This window comes from Myotis lucifugus, unplaced genomic scaffold (genome assembly GCF_000147115.1).
Source record: "Myotis lucifugus unplaced genomic scaffold, Myoluc2.0 scaffold_97, whole genome shotgun sequence".
Classification (NCBI taxonomy): Eukaryota; Metazoa; Chordata; class Mammalia; order Chiroptera; family Vespertilionidae; genus Myotis; species Myotis lucifugus.
In genome coordinates, this window is record NW_005871145.1 from 439977 (window position 1) to 459231 (window position 19255).

A 19255-nucleotide genomic window follows, 5' to 3' on the forward strand; every position below is an offset into this window, starting at 1 on the left:
CTGAAAGGACTAAAACAACACAAGATATACAAAATGACAGCTTTCAAATACTGGGCCGCAGGCAGCTCAGAGCCATGACCTCTGATCCCTGAGAGTGGGAGTGAACTGAGGTACCCCACGGATGTCTAGCTCCTTGTCTGGGACAGTTTCCAGGCCACAAGTCAGGGTGGGGAGCCTGGCTGTTTCCCAAATTGAGAAGACAAGCGGAGGGTCATGGGAGGCGTAGGTGGTTCAAGTTTGTGAGTCAGAGTGCTAGAGAGGAGAGCAGCAGCTATACAGACAGACAGATGGAGACTTGGAGACCTGCAGTGTGTTCCCCTAGAAATTTCAGCTAAGTCTCGGTCAGTGCATGGCAGTGATGAAACTGTTGGAAGCCAGGGGAGGAACTCCACAAAGGGAAAAGATAGAACAATTCTGAGGCACAGACAGGGCTGACAATAGTTTCTGTGCCCAAAGATCACACTAGAAAACTTTATAATTCATGAGCTACTGAGGAAGAGTACTCAGAAAGCTGTTGCCTCCACAGCTGGACAGAACCAGCCCTTCTACAAAAGGCTGCTATGGTGCCACCTGACAAACTTGAAAAGCAAGATTTGCAAGGATACAACTGTTTCCAAGGAAAGTAACTGTGTGTGAGAACAAAGCTGAAAAGCACTGACAGGAATACAAGCATCTCTAGCACCCTCCCCCCCTCCAAATATAAAAGTAACCAAGCTTGCTCACCAATCAAAAATTATCAGGCATAAAAAGAAGCAGAAAAATATTGCCAGTAACGTGGGGAATGATCAATGAACAGAAAGAGACCCAGAAGTGACACCTGTGGCAGACTGGTAGACAAGAACATTAAACAGGTATTACCTTGGATTTCTGGCCAAATGGAGTGACAGGGGCCGGATTTACTCTCCTGTGTGAAAACAAAACAGGACAAAATGGGCAAAATATATGAAACCCTGATTGGCAAGGAACTGGACACCATGCAGTCACATATGAAGTGCACCCTATGGTTACTAGGGGTGATTGCCTGGAGACATTCCAGGCTGGGTGCAAGGAGGGGCAGCAAGGCAGAGCGGGCTGGAATTCCTGTTTTGAGGAGATAGAGCTGACAGACCAAGGTGGTCTCTGTTCACAGGACACAGAGAGTTAAGTGCAGAGGGCTCCCCTCAGGTCTTCAGCTGAGAAGGCACAGGGCAGCAATGGTGGAAACTGCCTGAGGATAGGAAAGAACCCCTCTCCCCTAATAACAACAACAACAAATACAGTTAGGTGGTATTTCCCACAAAACCTCTCTCTCCACACCACCTGGGCATCTCCGTTTCCTCATTTGTAAATTAAGGAGCTTGGCTCAGATTAAACTTTGTGCCTGTGAACTCCCAGCTGCGGACCTATGACAAAGAATGGTAGTTGATTTCCCCATCCCCCCAAAATCAGGAGGCAGCACTTCTGGAGTGCAGTTCTGCAATTTGCACTTTAACATACACCCCACCTCACCCCACCCCACCCCACCCCACCCCACCCCACCCCACCCCAGCTGCTCACAGCTGGTCTGTTGGAACAGCTGCCTGCACTGTTTCAAGTGACTTTCATGGCATAAAACTCTTGACCTTGAAGGCAGGGAGCTGGCAGGGGGTTGCTACAATGGGAAGCTGCCTATCCATTCCTAGTCAACCACCCACCCAGAAAATACCTCCATGTCAACCACCCCTTAAAAACTGCAGGTCCCACTCAAATGCAAAATAACCACTCACAGTACTCACAGAAGCTGCAGAGATGGTGCTCAGCGGGCTGTTAAAAGAATCTCTGCCAGGCAGCCTGCAAGTGGAAAAGCCAGCGCAATAGACGAGGGCACCGCTTCTGGCCAATAGATGGCGAGGTAGAGGGCACCCAGTGGCTTGGCGGAAAGGACCCTAGGGCTGGCAAGTGGCAGGGCGGGGTCCAGGGACACGCCCGCGCAGCCGCCCTAGCCATCAGGAAGATCCCGCTGCGTCCCGCCCACCCACTCGCTCCCACTCTCCGTCCACCGCCAGCTTCGGTTTTCTGGACAAACTTTGAGCAATTGTGCCCCTCCGTCCCTTCCTCACCCCCCACCCCCACCCCCAGAGTCCGCTGTCTGCGCTTGAGGAGCTGAGCCGCGGGGAGGGTGTGGGAGGAGCCGGGGCCCTGAGCTTTCCCAGGGCTCTGATTGCCTGGCAGTGGAACAGCGCGCCCAGGACCTGAGCTGCGGGGCAAACAGCCCACCAACGCGGCCCCAGGGCGCTTCAGGCACTGCACTGCGAGTGGGCGACTGGGGAGGGACTAGCATCCCGGGCCACACCGGGTGGCCGCTGCGGAAAATCGCCCAGACCCCACAGAGGCAGCGGTCTGGATCCCGAGGGCGCTGTCCACGCCCTGCGCTCCACCAGCTTCCAGGGAACCAAAGGCCCCGAAGCCGGCAGCAAGCAGCCCGCTCCTGCGGTGGAGTCTGTGCGTCTTGGCCACCGCCACTCCACCCTAAAGGCAGGGAAGAATCACCCACCACCACCACCACCACAACCACCACCACCACCACCACCAACAGCAACAACAACAAAATTGGAAGGTGTCTCCCAGCAAACTCTCTCCCTACACCCCGCTGAGCATCTCAGTTTCCTCATTTGTAAATTAAGGAGCTTGGCTCAGGTTACACTTTGATCCTGTGAATCGCCTCCCCCCTGTGAACTTGTGACCAAGGAAAGTAGGGGGCCCCACCCTCCAGGATCACCATGCAGGACTTCTGGAGCTGCTCACAGCATGGCAGTTGGAACAGCTACCTAGACGGTCTCCAAGTGACTTCCCAGGTGTAAAAGTCACTCAGCTTGGAAGGTGGGGAGCAGGAACGGGGTCCCACAATGGAAAGCTGCCTATCCCCCCCCTCCATACCGACATACCCCTAAGACCTCCAGGCCCCACCCAAATGCAAAAGAAACACTCACAGAAGCGAAGGATCTGCCCCAACCGTGCCAGAGACCGCTGCAGTGGGAGTGGAGCTTTGCACATGGCGCCCAGCTGGCTCTCCCTTGAACTGCCACCCCGCAGGAAGTTAGAAAGCCCGCGCTTCTCACTGGACACAGCTTGTGGCCAATAGAAGGCCAGGTCGCTGCCGCCAAAAGGCTTGCCAGAAAGGGCGGGCCGACTGGGGAGTTTCAAGGCAAAGTCCAGGGAGGACTGGGGAGTTTCTAGAAGTCCAGGGACCGGCCCGCGCAACAGGCCTTGTTATCACGAAGGTCCTGCTGCGTCCCACTATGTCTTTCGCAACTTGGTCCACAGTCAGCTTCGACCTTCAGTGACAGACTTTCGCAATCCTGTCCCTCCATCTCTTCCCTGCCCTTCTCGGTCCATTGTAGTCACCAGAGAAGCTGAGCCAGGGCAGAGAGGACGTGGGAGGAGCCAGGGGATCCTTGATTTCCTGGCGGGAACAGATTGCACTGAGCGGGAACAGTGCTCCAGGCGACCAGAATTGCTTTGTGTGCCCTGTCACAGCTCCCCCGCCTCCACCCCCGCCGCCCCGTGTGCTTTGTGCCTGGTGGGCAATGCCTTCAGGCGCCGCGAGGTGGGCAGCTGCGGTGGGGGACTAGCATCCCGGGCCAGACCTGAGGCCAATGCAGAAATCCAGCTCCCACGGGTGTCCATTCGCGCCCTGCGCTTCAACAACTCCCATAGGACAGAGTGGCCCCAAAGCAGACAGCTGAGGTCTAGTGAGACTTGGGGACCCCCACTCTGCCTCCCACTTTCCCGCAGGCAAATGAGCCAACTTGTCGGAGGGGCTGGTGCACAGCAGACAGTGCCCAGCAGGAGGAAGGGAGAGGCCAGTGCCTCACTCCTGGTGTTCAGGATGCGCCTTCCTAGAGGGTCCCAATGGAGGACTCCACAGTCAGGCACCTCCCAACAGATGATCAAAGAGTGTTTGCAAGGGGCTCAAGGAAACATCTTACTGTTTAAGAACCAGAAGAAGAGCAGATGCCTTCAGTACTGGGTGCCATGTTAGAGCAGTTGGTCAAAGAGGGGGAGGAGGTAATTGGTAGGTGATGATGGTGACAACTCTTATGTAACTTAGAGAAGAAAAATAGGTGTTTATGTAAAAGTTGGTCGTGTTGGTGGGATAATGGGGAAAACTTTTCCTAACTTGACCTTGATAGATCCTCCCTTTCCCCAACTGGTGGGCAGAGTATGATGTAACCTGCAGCCTGGAAGTACCTGAGTGACTAACCATGTACCTTATATGGACTATACATTGGACCACCAATCCACACCTGCCAAATAGCCTAAGACCTTGTTCCTATGTGGACCATACATTAAGCCACCAATCACCGTGTGCCGAGTACACTAAGCCCCCATTTCTTCCCATTCTGCCCCTCAAAAGGCGTGTTCACCTCTGCATGTGCTGCTGTTCTCTCCTTGCGGGACAGCCCGGCAAGTCCTTCTCGGTTTTCGCCCTCTGTCTGATCTTTCAGACCTAATGTAAAAAATACACTGAGAACTGCCATCACTGATTTGATTCTGGGTGCTGGGTGGGGTATGCAGAGAGCACCCTTTCAGAGCCAAATTGTAAAAATAGTATGAAAAAAGTTAGGGAAAAAACTGATGGTAGCAACATGTACGTAAAAGTGGAGAGCAAATTATTGTCTGAGGGGACTTGCCGACTGTCTTTGTAGAATCTGAAGATGTGACCAAGTTAGGAAGGGCAAGAGGCGGTAGAGAATGGTGCTGTGGCTATTGTCTGGCATCTCTGGGGAGAGAATGTGCCCTGGGAATGAACATAACTTAAGGACCATCATTTCACTAAGCTCCCTGTAGGTGTGTTTCCCCATTAACTTGCTGCACACAGAACAAGAATCACTTCACCAGGGTGGTGTTTAGGGTGGCAAATACCAAAGTCTTTGTACATGAATAGGGAAGAGGCATATTTTAACTGAGGCTTAAATTGTTTCCATTTTTTTTAAGCCAATGAGAAAGAATGTCAGTATTTATTTCAACACTACTATGTATTTTGCACATGCACACGATTCTCTAAATGTTCTTTAATCAAGAAAGCACATTTATTATACTTTAAGAAAGCAGCCCCACATACTCTAAATTCTTGGTATATTTTCTTCTAATGTTCCATGGGTTCCATCTGATGATTTTGGAGTGACGACTCTTGTTTATTATTTTTCTCTTGATCGCGGTTCTCATTTTTCTCTTCGGTTAACAATTTATGAAAGGCCTCATTTTTCTGTTTAACATCACAAAGAATTGATTCCATAGAATAGGCATATTCAATAAGGGCACACTCCTTACCTTCATGTTCATAAAACTTCCCGAAGGAGTGAAGAGCAACGACTTGGTGAGCTGCATTAAACACTGGGGAGCCAGAGGACGCACTTGAAAAACAAGTATCATAACTAAGTGCATCACCGCGCCAAGCCTCAGGTGGGAAACTTCTTGAGGTAAACATAGAGAAAGCAAGGTCTGAGTATCTCCCTACACGATCCACTATAGTAATCACAGCACACTCGTCTATTTCCTTTACCCGGCCTTCTGGGTGACCAATTAAATAAAGCAAACCACTAGCTGGCAAAGAGGAAATGTGTTTAAATAGGCCTGGAGGAAGTCCATTTTCATTTGCTCTTAGTTTTAAAATGGCATAATCCAGACCGTTATCAGACACTTCAAACCATGGCTCAATGAAAAACCATTCTTCAGGAACAGGACGAAATTTTTTATAAGTGAAAGTTACCTTTGCACATTTGCTTATTATATCTGGCCACAAACTTGGATCTGTGCCTTCTCCCACCATCTCCTGTATAACATGTTGACAGGTGAAAATGTAACCATTATTGAAGACAAAGCAAGTAGCCCTGCCTGTGTTTCCATTATTGTCCCAACTGATGTACCCAACTGACTCACTACGTTGGATACGAAGCTCATAGGCTACAACCGTAGTAGAATTTTTAGTCGCTTTTGCGAAGTGCTTTTCATATATGTTGAATTGTTGAGCTGGTGACAGTTTGTTTCTCCTCTGTTCTTTCTGGAAAAACTTGTTCATATGAAGTGCGTAATTACTAAAATTTGGATATTGCTGGATTATAACTGTATTCAACATTTTGCAATTCTTTAGCCAGGGATCAGTTGTCTTCTCCTGGATATCCCACTTAATAAGAGATTGCATACCCAGACGTGGCCTTTGCCAACCAAGTGAGATTTGTTTGCTGTATTTTCTTTTGTGATTTTTCCGATAATGATCTTTAATTTCGGAAATTGTCCGGCGTCTTTTGTTTTCAATGTCATGTCCTAGACTTCGAGGTGGGAGAACTTCTTTTCGGCTGTATTCTACATCTTCAGTCTCCCCATCTACCTCTGGTTCGAGAAACTGGACCTGAGATGGCATCTGATCCCGGGAACTGATTTCACCAGTGGCACTTTCATTCTTCTGCTTAATTTTCTTATGGGTACGTTTCTTGCCAGATGGCTTTTTAGGAATTTCCATTTCTAAGGTTTTCCCAGATACGTCCTCCACTCTGGACTGTTTTTCATAAACCTTCTTATGATTTTCTATGAGTTTCCACTTTAATTGGTCCAGGTCAGGCCGAAATCGACCATCCTTACACAGGGCTTCTTGGATAGTCTCACCCTTCAAGGCATAGACACAAAGTGTACTTGACTTTTCATGAAATTCCCTGCTCTTCACAATAGTCTTTGTTTCCTTCCCAATAGCCAGAACATGAAAAAGAATGCATTCGACGTCCTTGGGATTTCGATATGGGCGTAATAGCTGATCATTTTCCCCAGTGGAGGAAGTATCATTTTCTTTCTTGTTCCCCTTTCTTTTACTAAAAAATATTTTTAAATGAGAACCTGTAGGGAGGCACTTGAGAGGCATTCCTAAATTTACACATCCTCTTATTGTTTTCTCTTCATAAGCATTAATGTTCTTATTTAAATGCTTCTCCATCCTTACCCAGAAATTTTCATTAGCTGTCAGAGCTGAGTAGATACTCTCATTGAGTTCGCCAGATGCTGCATTTTCACTATGGTCTAATTTTCCGGATCTTTCAGCCCAACTAAAAGTGAAATTACGTCTTTCACTGACTCTACCATTTGGGTTCTGAGTTTTAAGAGATGTTTCATGCCCACTGACTTCGCATTTAAGTGCAATGGTGCTGCTGCATCCTCTGTTGTCAGATGGAGAATGATCATCAGGTGTGCCAGCACACGACTGCTCCGTGCCAGTATCCTTAAAAAAGAAAAGATGAAACTTTCTATCAGAATCACCCTAAATAATAGTGTTTCATGTCCTTATAATTGGAAAAGTAATGGATAATATGATGGATAGTGAAGAGTGGAGAAAAATGTCCATCATTAGTCCATTGCCAGAAATAAACATTGTGCATGTTGTTTTCTCCCCTGAGACTTAATATAAGTCTTATGTCACTTAAATGATATTATTCTGAGTTGATTTTTCACTCAGCCATCCAACAGTGCTTTCACTTCTGTAGAAAACCTTTGAAAACACAATATGATACTTTTGTGTACAATAATTTTTTAATCCATTCCTCTTTGATATATATATATAATGTTTCCAATGTTTTACTACTCTGATATGATAAACAGTTCTACACTTAAAACATTTCTGTCTGCCCATATGATTATTTCCCTAGGCCAGATTCCTGGCAGTGGAAATACTGAGACTAAGCTTATAAATGTATTTCACAACAAATCCACTGCCAAACTGCTTTCCAGAAAAGTTGCATCAACTCACCCCCATGGTCCAACAAGATCAGTGTGTGGTTTAATAATAATAATTTCAGTATTATCATTTTAAATGTTTGCCAATTTGTAGATGAAAAGTCATCTAATTTGACTGTTTTTAAAATCTGCATTGGTTTAGTGACTAGTAAACCTGGACATACTTAAGACATCTTTTGGACATTTGAACATCGTCTTTCAAAAATTCCCATTCAACATCTGTTGAGTTTCTCTTGTGTATACAGTATCAACAGCACTAAAGAAATATAATAAAATGCTCAATAAATCACAATATACAGACAGGTATACATATTCAAATACAAATGAATATACATATTCATATACAAATAAATAAGCATTCTTCTCTCTGCACACTAAAATCACTTATGTCTGGCTCAGTTTAATATTAGCATTTTGCCCATTTTTAAATAAAAAAGTGTGCTGGTCAAAAACTGGGCTCTGATTGATTGCCTGGGTTCAATATCCTTGCTCTGAAGTCCATTGCTTTTGTGACTTTCTGAAAGCTGGGTTTCATTGTGGGTTTCTGTTGTTGTTGTTTTTTCATTTGTAAAGAAAAGATAGTGATAACATGTACCACAGAGAGTTTCATTTAATGTTAAATGAGATAATCCATAGCGAGTGACAAGCATAATTCCAGATACATAATAATTTGTCAGTAAATATGAGCTCTGTTACTATTTAGACCTGCCTATATTTCTAATATTAAGTGTCTATATGTTGATTAGCCAACCTGTCTAACAAGGCATTTTTTGGCACCGTTAATTCATACACTATTGTTTCTTGCTATAGAAACACATATGTGGGTGATGTCCCCAAACATATTTGGAACAACACAAGCAGGGACCATAACTGCCATTCTTTATGAGCAGTCCCCTCAAAGGACCCAATGTAGCACCATGGCTGTAGAAAGCAGTTCCAGCCCAGAGGTGAAAATGCAGACATACCTGTGAAACTTCAGGTCGGGTACTCTGGTCATATTCAGTAGCACTGAGTGATGTGTTCTCTTCACCTTTCACGGGGTTCATGATGAGTGCCAGAGAATCTAACACTCTTCCACTACCGGCAAGATGAAGAGAGAAGAACGGGCTTATCCTCACTCTTGAAAGGACTAAAACAACACAACATATACAAAATGACAGCTTTCAAATACTGGACAGCAGGCAGCTCAGAGCCATGACCTCTGATCCCTGAGAGTGGGAGTGAACTGAGGTAGCCCCACAGATGTCTAGCTCCTTATCTGGGACAGTTTCCAGGCCACAAGTCAGGGTGGGGAGCCTGGCTGTTTCCCAAATTGAGAAGACAAGCAGAGGGTCATGGGAGGCGTAGGTGGTTCAAGTTTGTGAGTCAGAGTGCTAGAGAGGAGAGCAGCAGCTATACAGACAGACAGGTGGAGACTTGGAGACCTGCAGTGTGTTCCCCTAGAATTTTCAGCTAAGTCTCTGGGAGTGCATGGCAGTGGTGAAACTTGGAAGCCAGGGGAGGAACTCCATGAAGGGAAAAGATAGAACAATTCTGAGGCACAGACAGGGCTGAGAATAGTTTCTGTGCCCAAAGATCACACCAGAAAACTTTATAATTCATGAGCTACTGAGGCTCAGAAAGCTGTTGCCTCCACAGCTGGACAGAATCAGCCCTTCTACAAAAGGCTGCTATGGTGCCACCTGACAAACTTGAAAAGCAAGATTTGCAAGGATACAACTGTTTCCAAGGAAAGTAACTGTGAGTGACAACAAAGGTGAAAAGCACTGACAGGACTAAAAGCATCTCTAGCACCCCCCAAAATATAAAAGTAACCGAGCTTGCTTACCAATCAAAAGTTATCAGGCATAAAAAGAAGCAGAAAAATATTGCCAGTAACGTGGGGAATGATCAATGAACAGAAAGAGACCCAGAAGTGACACCTGTGGCAGACTGGTAGGCAAGAACATTAAACAGGTATTACCTTGGATTTCTGGCCAAATGGAGTGACAGGGGCCGGATTTACTCTCCTGTGTGAAAACAAAACAGGACAAAATGGGCAAAATATATGAAACCCTGATTGGCAAGGAACTGGACACCATGCAGTCACATATGAAGTGCACCCTATGGTTACAGGGGTGATTGCCTGGAGACATTCCAGGCTGGGTGCAAGGAGGGGCAGCAAGGCAGAGCGGGCTGGAATTCCTGTTTTGAGGAGATAGAGCTGACAGACCAAGGTGGTCTCTGTTCACAGGACACAGAGAGTTAAGAGCGCAGGGCTCCCCTCAGGTGTTCAGCTGAGAAGGCACAGGGCAGCAATGGTGGAAACTGCCTGAGGATAGGAAAGAACCTCTCTCCCATAATAACAACAACAACAAATACAGTTAGGTGGTATTTCCCACAAAACCTCACTCTACACACCACCTGGGCATCTCCGTTTCCTCATTTGTAAATTAAGGAACTTGGCTCAGATTAAACTTTGTGCCTGTGAACTCCCAGCTGCGGATCTATGACAAAGAATGGTAGTTGATTTCCCCATCCCCCCAAAATCACCAGGCAGCACTTCTGGAATGCAGTTCTGCAATTTGCACTTTAACATACATCCCACCCCACCCCACCCCACCCCAGCTGCTCACAGCTGGTCTGTTGGAACAGTAGCCTGCACTGTTTCAAGTGACTTTCAAGGCATAAAACTCTTGACCTTGAAGGCAGGGAGCTGGCAGGGGGTTGCTACAATGGGAAGCTGCCTATCCATTCCTAGTCAACCACCCACCCAGAAAATACCTCCATGTCAACCACCCCTTAAAAACTGCAGGTCCCACTCAAATGCAAAATAACCACTCACAGAAGCAGAGAGTCTGCCCCAAAGGTGCTGGTGACCGCTGCACTGGGACTCACAGCAACTGCAGGGGTGGCGCTCAGCGAGCTGTCCAAAGAATCTCTGCCGCGCAGCCTGTAAGTGGAAAAGCCCGCGCAAAAAGCCCGCGCTTCTGGCCAATAGACGGCGAGGTAGTGGCCGCCGCCGGGGGAAAGGACACGCCCGCGCAGCCGCCCTAGCCATCAGGAAGATCCCGCTGCGTCCCGCCCACCCACTCGCTCCCTCTCTCGGTCCACCGCCAGCTTCCGTTTTCTGGACAAACTTTGAGCAATTGTGCCCCTCCGACCCTTCCTCACCCCCATCCCCATCCCCACGCCCAGAGTCCTGTGTCCCGGCCTTAGGAGCTGAGCAGGGCGTGCGGGAGCCGCGGGGAGGGTGTGGGAGGAGCCGGAGCCCTGAGCTTTCCTGGGGCTCTGATTGCCTGGCAATGGCGAGGAGCAGAACAGCGCGCCCAGCGACCTGAGCAGCGGGGCAAACAGCGCACCAGAGCGGCCCCAAGGCGCGTCAGGCACTGCTCTGCAAGGTGGGCGGCTGTGGTGGGACTAGGATCCCGGGCCACGCTTGCTGGGCCACTGTGGAAAAATCGCCCCAGACCCCACAGAGGCAGTGGTCTTGGATCCTGAGGGCGCTGTCCACGCCCTACGCTCCACCAGCTTCCAAGGGAACCAAAGGCCCCGAAGCCGGGCAGCAAGCAGCCCGTTCCTGCGGTGGAGTCTTGTGCGTCTTGGCCCACCCGCCACTTCCACCCTAAAGGGCAGGGGAAGAATCACCCACCACCATCACCACACACCACCACACCACACAACAACAACAACAACAACAACAAAATTGGAAGGTGTCTCCCAGCAAACTCTCTCCCTACACCCCGCTGAGCATCTCAGTTTCCTCATTTGTAAATGAAGGAGCTTGGCTCAGGTTACACTTTGATCCTGTGAATCGCCTCCCCCCTGTGAACTTGTGACCAAGGAAAGTAGGGGGCCCCACCTCCAGGATCACCATGCAGGACTTCTGGAGCTGCTCACAGCCTGGCAGTTGGAACAGCTACCTAGACGGTCTCCAAGTGACTTCCCAGGTGTAAAAGTCACTCAGCTTGGAAGGTGGGGAGCAGGAACGGGGTCCCACAATGGAAAGCTGCCCATCCACCCCTCCATACCGACATACCCCTAAGACCTCCAGGCCCCACCCAAATGCAAAAGAAACACTCACAGAAGCAGAGGATCTGCCCCAACCGTGCCAGTGACCGCTGCACTGGGAGTGGAGCTTTGCAAATGGCACTCAGCTGGCTCTCCCTTGAACTGCCACCCCACAGGAAGTTAGAAAGCCCGCCCTTCTCACTGGACACAGCTTGTGGCCAATAGAAGGCCAGGTCGCTGCCGCCAAAAGGCTTGCCAGAAAGGGCGCGCGGACTGGGGAGTTTCCAGAAGTCCAGGGAGGACTGGGGAGTTTCTAGATGTCCAGGGACCGGCCCGCGCAGCAGCCCTAGCTATCACTAGGGTCCTGCTGCGTCCCACTGCGTCTTTCGCAACTTGGTCCACAGCCAGCTTCGACGTTCAGTGACAGACTTTCGCAATCCTGTCCCTCCATCGCTTCCCTGCCCTTCTGGGTCCATTGTAGTCACCAGAGAAGCTGAGCCAGGGCGGGGAGGACGTGGGAGGAGCCAGGGGATCCTGGATTTCCTGGCGGGAACAGATTGCACTGAGCGGGAACAGTGCTCCAGGCGACCAGAATTGCTTTGTGTGCCCTGTCACAGCTCCCCCGCCTCCACCGCCGCCGCCCCGTGTGCTTTGTGCCCGGTGGGCGATGCCTTCAGGCGCCGCGAGGTGGGCAGCTGCGGTGGGACGAGCATCCCGGCCAGACCTGAGGCCGCTGGAGAAAATCCAGCTCCCGCGGGTGTCCATTCGCGCCCTGCGCTTCAACAACTCCCGTAGGACAGAGTGGCCCCAAAGCAGACAGCTGAGGTCTAGTGAGACTTGGGGACCCCCACTCTGCCTCCCACTTTCCCGCAGGCAAATGAGCCAACTTGTCGGAGGGGCTGGTGCACAGCAGAAGGTGCCCAGCAGGAGGAAGGGCGAGGCCAGCGCCGCACTCCTGGTGTCCAGGATGCACCTTCCTAGAGGGTTCCTATGGAGGACTCCACAGTCAGGCACCTCCCAACAGATGATCAGAGAGTGCTTTGCAAGCGGCTCAAGGAAACATCTTACTGTTTAAGAACCAGAAGAAGAGCAGATGCCTTCAGTACTGGGTGCCATGTTAGAGCAGTTGGTCAAAGAGGGGGAGGAGGTAATTGGTAGGTGATGATGGTGACAACTCTTATGTAACTTAGAGAAGAAAAATAGGTGTTTATGTAAAAGTTGGTCGTGTTGGTGGGATAATGGGGAAAACTTTTCCTAACTTGACCTTGATAGATCCTCCCTTTCCCCAACTGGTGGGCAGAGTATGATGTAACCTGCAGCCTGGAAGTACCTGAGTGACTAACCATGTACCTTATATGGACTATACATTGGACCACCAATCCACACCTGCCAAATAGCCTAAGACCTTGTTCCTATGTGGACCATACATTAAGCCACCAATCACCGTGTGCTGAGTACACTAAGCCCCCATTTTTTCCCATTCTGCCCCTCAAAAGGCGTGTTCACCTCTGCATGTGCTGCTGTTCTCTCCTTGCGGGACAGCCCGGCAGGTCCTTCTCGGTTTTCGCCCTCTGTCTGATCTTTCAGACCTAATGTAAAAAATACACTGAGAACTGCCATCACTGATTTGATTCTGGGTGCTGGGTGGGGTGTGCAGAGAGCACCCTTTCAGAGCCAAATTGTAAAAATAGTAAGAAAAACGTTAGGGAAAAAACTGATGGTAGCAACATGTATGTAAAAGTGGAGAGCAAATTATTGTCTGAGGGGACTTGCCGATTGCCTTTGTAGAAATTGAAAAAGTTAGGAAGGGCAAGACGCAGTAGAGAATGGTGCTGTGGAAATTGTCAGGCATCTCTGGGGAGAGAATGTGCCCTGGGAATGAACATAACTTAAGGACCATCATTTCACTAAGCTCCTTGTAGGTGTGTTTCCCCATTAACTTGTTGCACACAGAACAAGAATCACTTTACCAGGGTGGTGTTTAGGGTGGCTAATACCAGAGTCTTTGTATGTATATAAGGAAGATGCATATTTTAACTGAGGCTTAAGATTGTTTCCATTTTTTTTAAGCCAATGAGAAAGAATGTCAGTATTTATTTCAACTCTACTATGTATTTTGTACATGCACACGATTCTCTAAATGTTCTTTAATCAAGAAAGCACATTTATTATACTTTAAGAAAGCAGCCCCACATACTCTAAATTCTTGGTATATTTTCTTCTAATGTTCCATGGGTTCCATCTGATGATTTTGGAGTGATGACTCTTGTTTATTATTTTTCTCTTGATCGCGGTTCTCATTTTTCTCTTCGGTTAACAATTTATGAAAGGCCTCATTTTTCTGTTTAACATCACAAAGAATTGATTCCATAGAATAGGCATATTCAATAAGGGCACACTCCTTACCTTCATGTTCATAAAACTTCCCGAAGGAGTGAATAGCAATGACTTGGTGAGCTGCATTAAACACTGGGGAGCCAGAGGACGCACATGAAAAACAAGTATCATAACTAAGTGCATCTTTGTGGGAAGCCTCAGGTGGGAAACTCCTTGGGGTAAACATAGAGAAAGCATGGGGTTCTGAATATTGAACAAGGTCTGAGTACCTCCTTTCACGATCCACTAAAGTAATCACAGTACACTCGTCTATTTCCTTTACCCGGTCTTCTGGTTGACCAATTAAATAAAGCAAACCACTAGATGGCAAAGAGGAAATGTGTTTAAATAGGCCTGAAGGAAATCCATTTCCATTTGCTCTTAGTTTTAAAATGGCATAATCCAGACCGTTATCAGACACTTCAAACCATGGCTCAATGAAAAACCATTCTTCAGGAACAGGGCGAAATTTTTTATAAGTGAAAGTTACCTTTGCACATTTGCTTATTATATCTGGCCACAAACTTGGATCTGTGCCTTCTCCCACCATCTCCTGTATAACATGTTGACAGGTGAAAATGTAACCATTATTGAAGACAGAGCAAGTACCACTGCCTGTGTTTCCATTATTGTCCCAACTGATGTACCCAACTGACTCACTACGTTGGATACGATTCTCATAGGCTGCAACCGTAGTAGAATTTTTAGTCGCTTTTGCGAAGTGCTTTTCATATATGTTGAATTGTTGAGCTGGTGACAGTTTGTTTCTCCTCTGTTCTTTCTGAAAAAACTTGTTCATATGAAGTGCGTAATTACTAAAATTTGGATATTGCTGGATTATAACTGTATTCAACATTTTGCAATTCTTTAGCCAGGGATCAGTTGTCTTCTCCTGGATATCCCACTTAATAAGAGATTGCATACCCAGACGTGGCCTTTGCCAACCAAGTGAGATTTGTTTGCTGTATTTTCTTTTGTGATTTTTCCGATAATGATCTTTAATTTCGGAAATTGTCCGGCGTCTTTTGTTTTCAATGTCATGTCCTAGACTTCGAGGTGGGAGAACTTCTTTTCGGCTGTATTCTACATCTTCAGTCTCCCCATCTACCTCTGGTTCGAGAAACTGGACCTGAGATGGCATCTGATCCCGGGAACTGATTTCACCAGTGGCACTTTCATTCTTCTGCTTAATTTTCTTATGGGTACGTTTCTTGCCAGATGGCTTTTTAGGAATTTCCATTTCTAAGGTTTTCCCAGATACGTCCTCCACTCTGGACTGTTTTTCATAAACCTTCTTATGATTTTCTATGAGTTTCCACTTTAATTGGTCCAGGTCAGGCCGAAATCGACCATCCTTACACAGGGCTTCTTGGATAGTCTCACCCTTCAAGGCATAGACACAAAGTGTACTTGACTTTTCATGAAATTCCCTGCTCTTCACAATAGTCTTTGTTTCCTTCCCAATAGCCAGAACATGAAAAAGAATGCATTCGACGTCCTTGGGATTTCGATATGGGCGTAATAGCTGATCATTTTCCCCAGTGGAGGAAGTATCATTTTCTTTCTTGTTCCCCTTTCTTTTACTAAAAAATATTTTTAAATGAGAACCTGTAGGGAGGCACTTGAGAGGCATTCCTAAATTTACACATCCTCTTATTGTTTTCTCTTCATAAGCATTAATGTTCTTATTTAAATGCTTCTCCATCCTTACCCAGAAATTTTCATTAGCTGTCAGAGCTGAGTAGATACTCTCATTGAGTTCACCAGATGCTGTATTTTCACTATGGTCTAATTTTCAGGATATATTATTCCCAGTAAAAGTGAAATTACGTCTTTCACTGATTATACCATTTGGGTTCTGAGTTTTAAGAGATGTTTCATACCCACTCACTTCGCATTTAAGTGCAATGGTGCTGCTGCATCCTCTGTTGTCAGATGGAGAATGATCATCAGGTGTGCCAGCACACGACTGCTCCGTGCCAGTATCCTTAAGAAAGAAAAGATGAAACTTTCTATCAGAATCACCCTAAATAATAGTGTTTCATGTCCTTATAATTGGAAAAGTTATCGATAATATGATGGATAGTGAGAATGGAGAAAAATGTCAATCATTAGTCCATTGCCAGAGATAAACATTGTGCATGTTGTTTTCTCCCCTGAGACTTAATATAAGTCTTATGTCACTTAAATGATATTATTCTGAGTTGTCTAACAGTTGATTTTTCACTAAGCCATCCACCAATGCTTTCACTTCTGCAGAAAACTTTTGAGTACAATAATTTTTTAATCCATTCCTCTTTGATATATATATATAATGTTTCCAATATTTTACTACTCTGATATGATAAACAGTTCTACACTTAAAACATTTCTGTCTGCCCATATGATTACTACTCTGATATGATAAACCGTTCTACACTTAAAACATTTCTGTCTGCCCATCTGATTATTTCACTAGGCCAGATTCCTGGCAGTGGAAATACTGAGACTAAGCTTATAAATGTATTTCACAACAAATCCACTGCCAAACTGCTTTCCAGAAAAGTTGCATCAACTCACCCCCATTGTCCAACAAAATTAGTGTGTGGTTTAATAATAATAATTTCAGTATTATCATTTTAAATGTCTGCCAATTTGTAGATGAAATGTCATCTAATGTGACTGTTTTTAAAATTTGCATTTGTTTAGTGACTGGTAAAGCTGGACATACTTAACACATCTTTTGGACATTTGAACATCATCTTTCAAAAATTCCCATTCAACATCTGTTGAGTTTCTATTGTGTATACGGTATCAACAGCACTAAAGAAATATAATAAAATGCTCGATAAATCACAATATTGGTTAGATATACAGACAGGTATACATATTCAAATACAAATGAATATACATATTCATATACAAATAAATAAGCATTCTTCTCTCTGCACACTAAAATCACTTATGTCTGGCTCAGTTTAATATTAGCATTTTGCCCATTTTATATAAAAAAGTGTGCTGGTCAAAAACTGGGCTCTGATTGATTGCCTGGGTTCAATATCCTTGCTCTGAAGTCCATTGCTTTTGTGACTTTCTGAAAGCTGGGTTTCATTGTGGGTTTCTGTTGTTGTTGTTTTTTCATTTGTAAAGAAAGGATGGTGATAACATGTACCACAGAGAGTTGCATTTAATGTTAAATGAGATAATCCAGTGGAAGTGACAAGCATAATTCCAGGTACATAACAATTTCTCAGTAAATATGAGCTCTGTTACTATTTAGACCTGCCTATATTTCTAATATTAAGTGTCTATATGTTGATTATCCAACCTGTCTAACAAGGCATTTTTTTGCATTGTTAATTCATACACTATCGTTTCATGCTATAGAAACACATATGTGGGTGATGTCCCCAAACATATTTGGAACAACACAAGCAGAGACCGTAACTGTCATTCATTATGAGCAGTCCCCTCCAAGGACCTAATGTAGCACCATGGCTGTAGAACGCTGTTCCAGCCCAGAGGTGTAAAGTGCAGACATACCTGTGAAACTTCAGGTCGGGTACTCTGGTCATATTCAGTAGCACTGAGTGACGTGTTCTCTTCACGTTTCACGGGGTTCATGATGAGTTCCAAGAGAATCTAACACACTTCCACTACTGGCAAGATGAAGAAACAGGAATGGGCTTATCCTCACACTTGAAAGGACTAAAACAACACAAGATATAGAAAATGACAGCTTTCAAATACTGGGCAGCAGGCAGCTCAGAGCCATGACCTCTGATCCCTGAGAGTGGGAGTGAACTGAGGTACCCCACGGAGGTCTAGCTCCTTCTCTGGGACAGTTTCCAGGCCACAACTCAGGGTGGGGAGCCTGGCTGTTTCCCAAATTGAGAAGACAAGCTGAGGGTCATGGGAGGCGTAGGTGGTTCAAGTTTGTGAGTCAGAGTGCTAGAGAGGAGAGCAGCAGGTATACAGACAGAGAGATGGAGAGTCGGAGACCCTGCAGTGTGTTCCCCTAGAAATTTCAGCTAAGTCTCTGGGAGTGCATGGCAGTGGTGAAACTTGGAAGCCAGGGGAGGAACTCCATGAAGGGAAAAGATAGAACAATTCTGAGGCACAGACAGGGCTGAGAATAGTTTCTGTGCCCAAAAGTCAAACTAGAAAACTTTGTAATGCATGAGCTACGCAGAAAGCTGTTGCCTCCACAGCTGGACAAAACCAGCCCTTCTACAAAAGGCTGCTATGGTGCCACCTGACAAATTTGAAAAGCACGATTTGCAAGGATACAACTCTTTCCAAGGACAGTAACTGTGTGTGAGAACAAAGCTGAAAAGCATTGACAGGAATACAAGCATCTCTAGCACCCCACCCCCTCAAATATAAAAGTAACCAAGCTTGCTTACCAATCAAAAATTATCAGGCGTAAAAAGAAGCAGAAAAATATTGCCAATAACGTGGAGAACGATCAATGAACAGAAAGAGACCCAGAAGTGACACCTGTGGCAGACTGGTAGACAAGAACATTAAACAGGTATTACCTCGGATTTCTGGCCGAATGGAGTGACAGGGGCTGGATTTATTCTCCTGTGTGAAAACAAAAGAGGACAAAATGGGCAAAATATATGAAACCCTGATTGCAAGGAACTGGACACCATGCAGTTAGGGGCAGTCACATATGAAGTGCACCCTATGGTTACAGGGGTGACTGCCTGGAGACATTCAGCCAGGCTGCAAGGAGGGGCAGCAAGGCAGAGCGGGCTGGAATTCCTGTTTTGAGGAGATAGAGCTGACAGACCAAGGTGGTCTCTGTTCACAGGACACAGAGAGTTAAGTGCACAGGGCTCCCCTCATGTGTTCAGCTGAGAAGGCACAGGGCAGCAATGGTGGAAACTGCCTGAGGATAGGAAAGAACCCCTCTCCCCTAATAACAACAACAACAACAACAACAACAAATACAATTAGATGGTATTTTCCACAAAACCTCTCTCTACACACCACCTGGGCATCTCAGTTTCCTCCTGTGGGTCGCGACCCCTTTGGTGGTTGAAGGACCCTTTCACAGGGGTCGCCTAAAACCATCCTGCATATCAGATACTTACATTATGATTCATAACAGTAGCAACATTACAGTTATGAAGTAGCAACGAAAATAATTTTATGGTTGGGT

At 46.3% G+C, this 19255-nt stretch overlaps 3 protein-coding genes across 5 annotated transcripts; all 3 read right to left on the reverse strand.

Moving 5' to 3' along the window:
- Positions 1-5017: 5017 nt before the first annotated feature.
- Positions 5018-18614, reverse strand: LOC102440820 (protein FAM111B). Of its 3 annotated transcripts, XM_014458485.2 has the most exons (4): positions 10565-10696; positions 9704-9749; positions 8706-8869; positions 5018-7228 (listed from the first exon to the last, which is right to left on the reverse strand). In XM_014458485.2, exons 3-4 carry the CDS (start codon positions 8784-8786, stop codon positions 5108-5110), a joined length of 2202 nt encoding a protein of 733 aa, XP_014313971.1. In that variant the 5' UTR covers positions 8787-8869; positions 9704-9749; positions 10565-10696; the 3' UTR covers positions 5018-5107. The 3 variants fall into 3 exon arrangements, with proteins under 3 accessions (XP_014313971.1, XP_006092087.1, XP_023612319.1); XM_006092025.3 differs by lacking the exons at positions 9704-9749; positions 10565-10696 and adding an exon at positions 18492-18614; XM_023756551.1 differs by lacking the exon at positions 10565-10696 and having other exon boundaries at positions 9704-9970.
- Positions 12342-15811, reverse strand: LOC111826693 (protein FAM111B-like). Its single transcript, XM_023756523.1, has 3 exons — positions 15752-15811; positions 14137-15604; positions 12342-12502 (listed from the first exon to the last, which is right to left on the reverse strand). The coding sequence occupies exons 1-3, from the start codon at positions 15809-15811 to the stop codon at positions 12342-12344; spliced, it is 1689 nt and encodes a 562-aa protein (XP_023612291.1).
- Positions 15876-18246, reverse strand: LOC111826696 (protein FAM111B-like). Its single transcript, XM_023756553.1, has 2 exons — positions 17629-18246; positions 15876-16093 (listed from the first exon to the last, which is right to left on the reverse strand). Exons 1-2 carry the CDS (start codon positions 17707-17709, stop codon positions 15902-15904), a joined length of 273 nt encoding a protein of 90 aa, XP_023612321.1. The 5' UTR covers positions 17710-18246; the 3' UTR covers positions 15876-15901.
- Positions 18615-19255: the final 641 nt, after the last annotated feature.

What these genes read in the sequence shown, in the direction of transcription:
- LOC102440820 (XM_023756551.1), bottom strand. Translation starts at nt 9,875, where the DNA reads ATGTCTCCAGGCAATCACCCCTGTAACCATAGGGTGCACTTCATATGT. An exon ending in CATTTGGCCAGAAATCCAAG is followed by an intron (nt 8,870 to 9,703) that starts GTAATACCTGTT and finishes GTGTTGTTTTAG; the next exon opens with TCCTTTCAAGAGTGAGGATA. An exon ending in CCCGACCTGAAGTTTCACAG is followed by an intron (nt 7,229 to 8,705) that starts GTATGTCTGCAT and finishes TTCTTTTTTAAG; the next exon opens with GATACTGGCACGGAGCAGTC.
- LOC111826693 (XM_023756523.1), bottom strand. Translation starts at nt 15,811, where the DNA reads ATGGAGAAGCATTTAAATAAGAACATTAATGCTTATGAAGAGAAAACA. An exon ending in AGAAAACAATAAGAGGATGT is followed by an intron (nt 15,605 to 15,751) that starts GTAAATTTAGGA and finishes CGAAATCCCAAG; the next exon opens with GACGTCGAATGCATTCTTTT. An exon ending in GAAGTTTTATGAACATGAAG is followed by an intron (nt 12,503 to 14,136) that starts GTAAGGAGTGTG and finishes GTTGAAGCGCAG; the next exon opens with GGCGCGAATGGACACCCGCG.
- LOC111826696 (XM_023756553.1), bottom strand. Translation starts at nt 17,709, where the DNA reads ATGAACCCCGTGAAACGTGAAGAGAACACGTCACTCAGTGCTACTGAA. An exon ending in CCCGACCTGAAGTTTCACAG is followed by an intron (nt 16,094 to 17,628) that starts GTATGTCTGCAC and finishes TTCTTTCTTAAG; the next exon opens with GATACTGGCACGGAGCAGTC.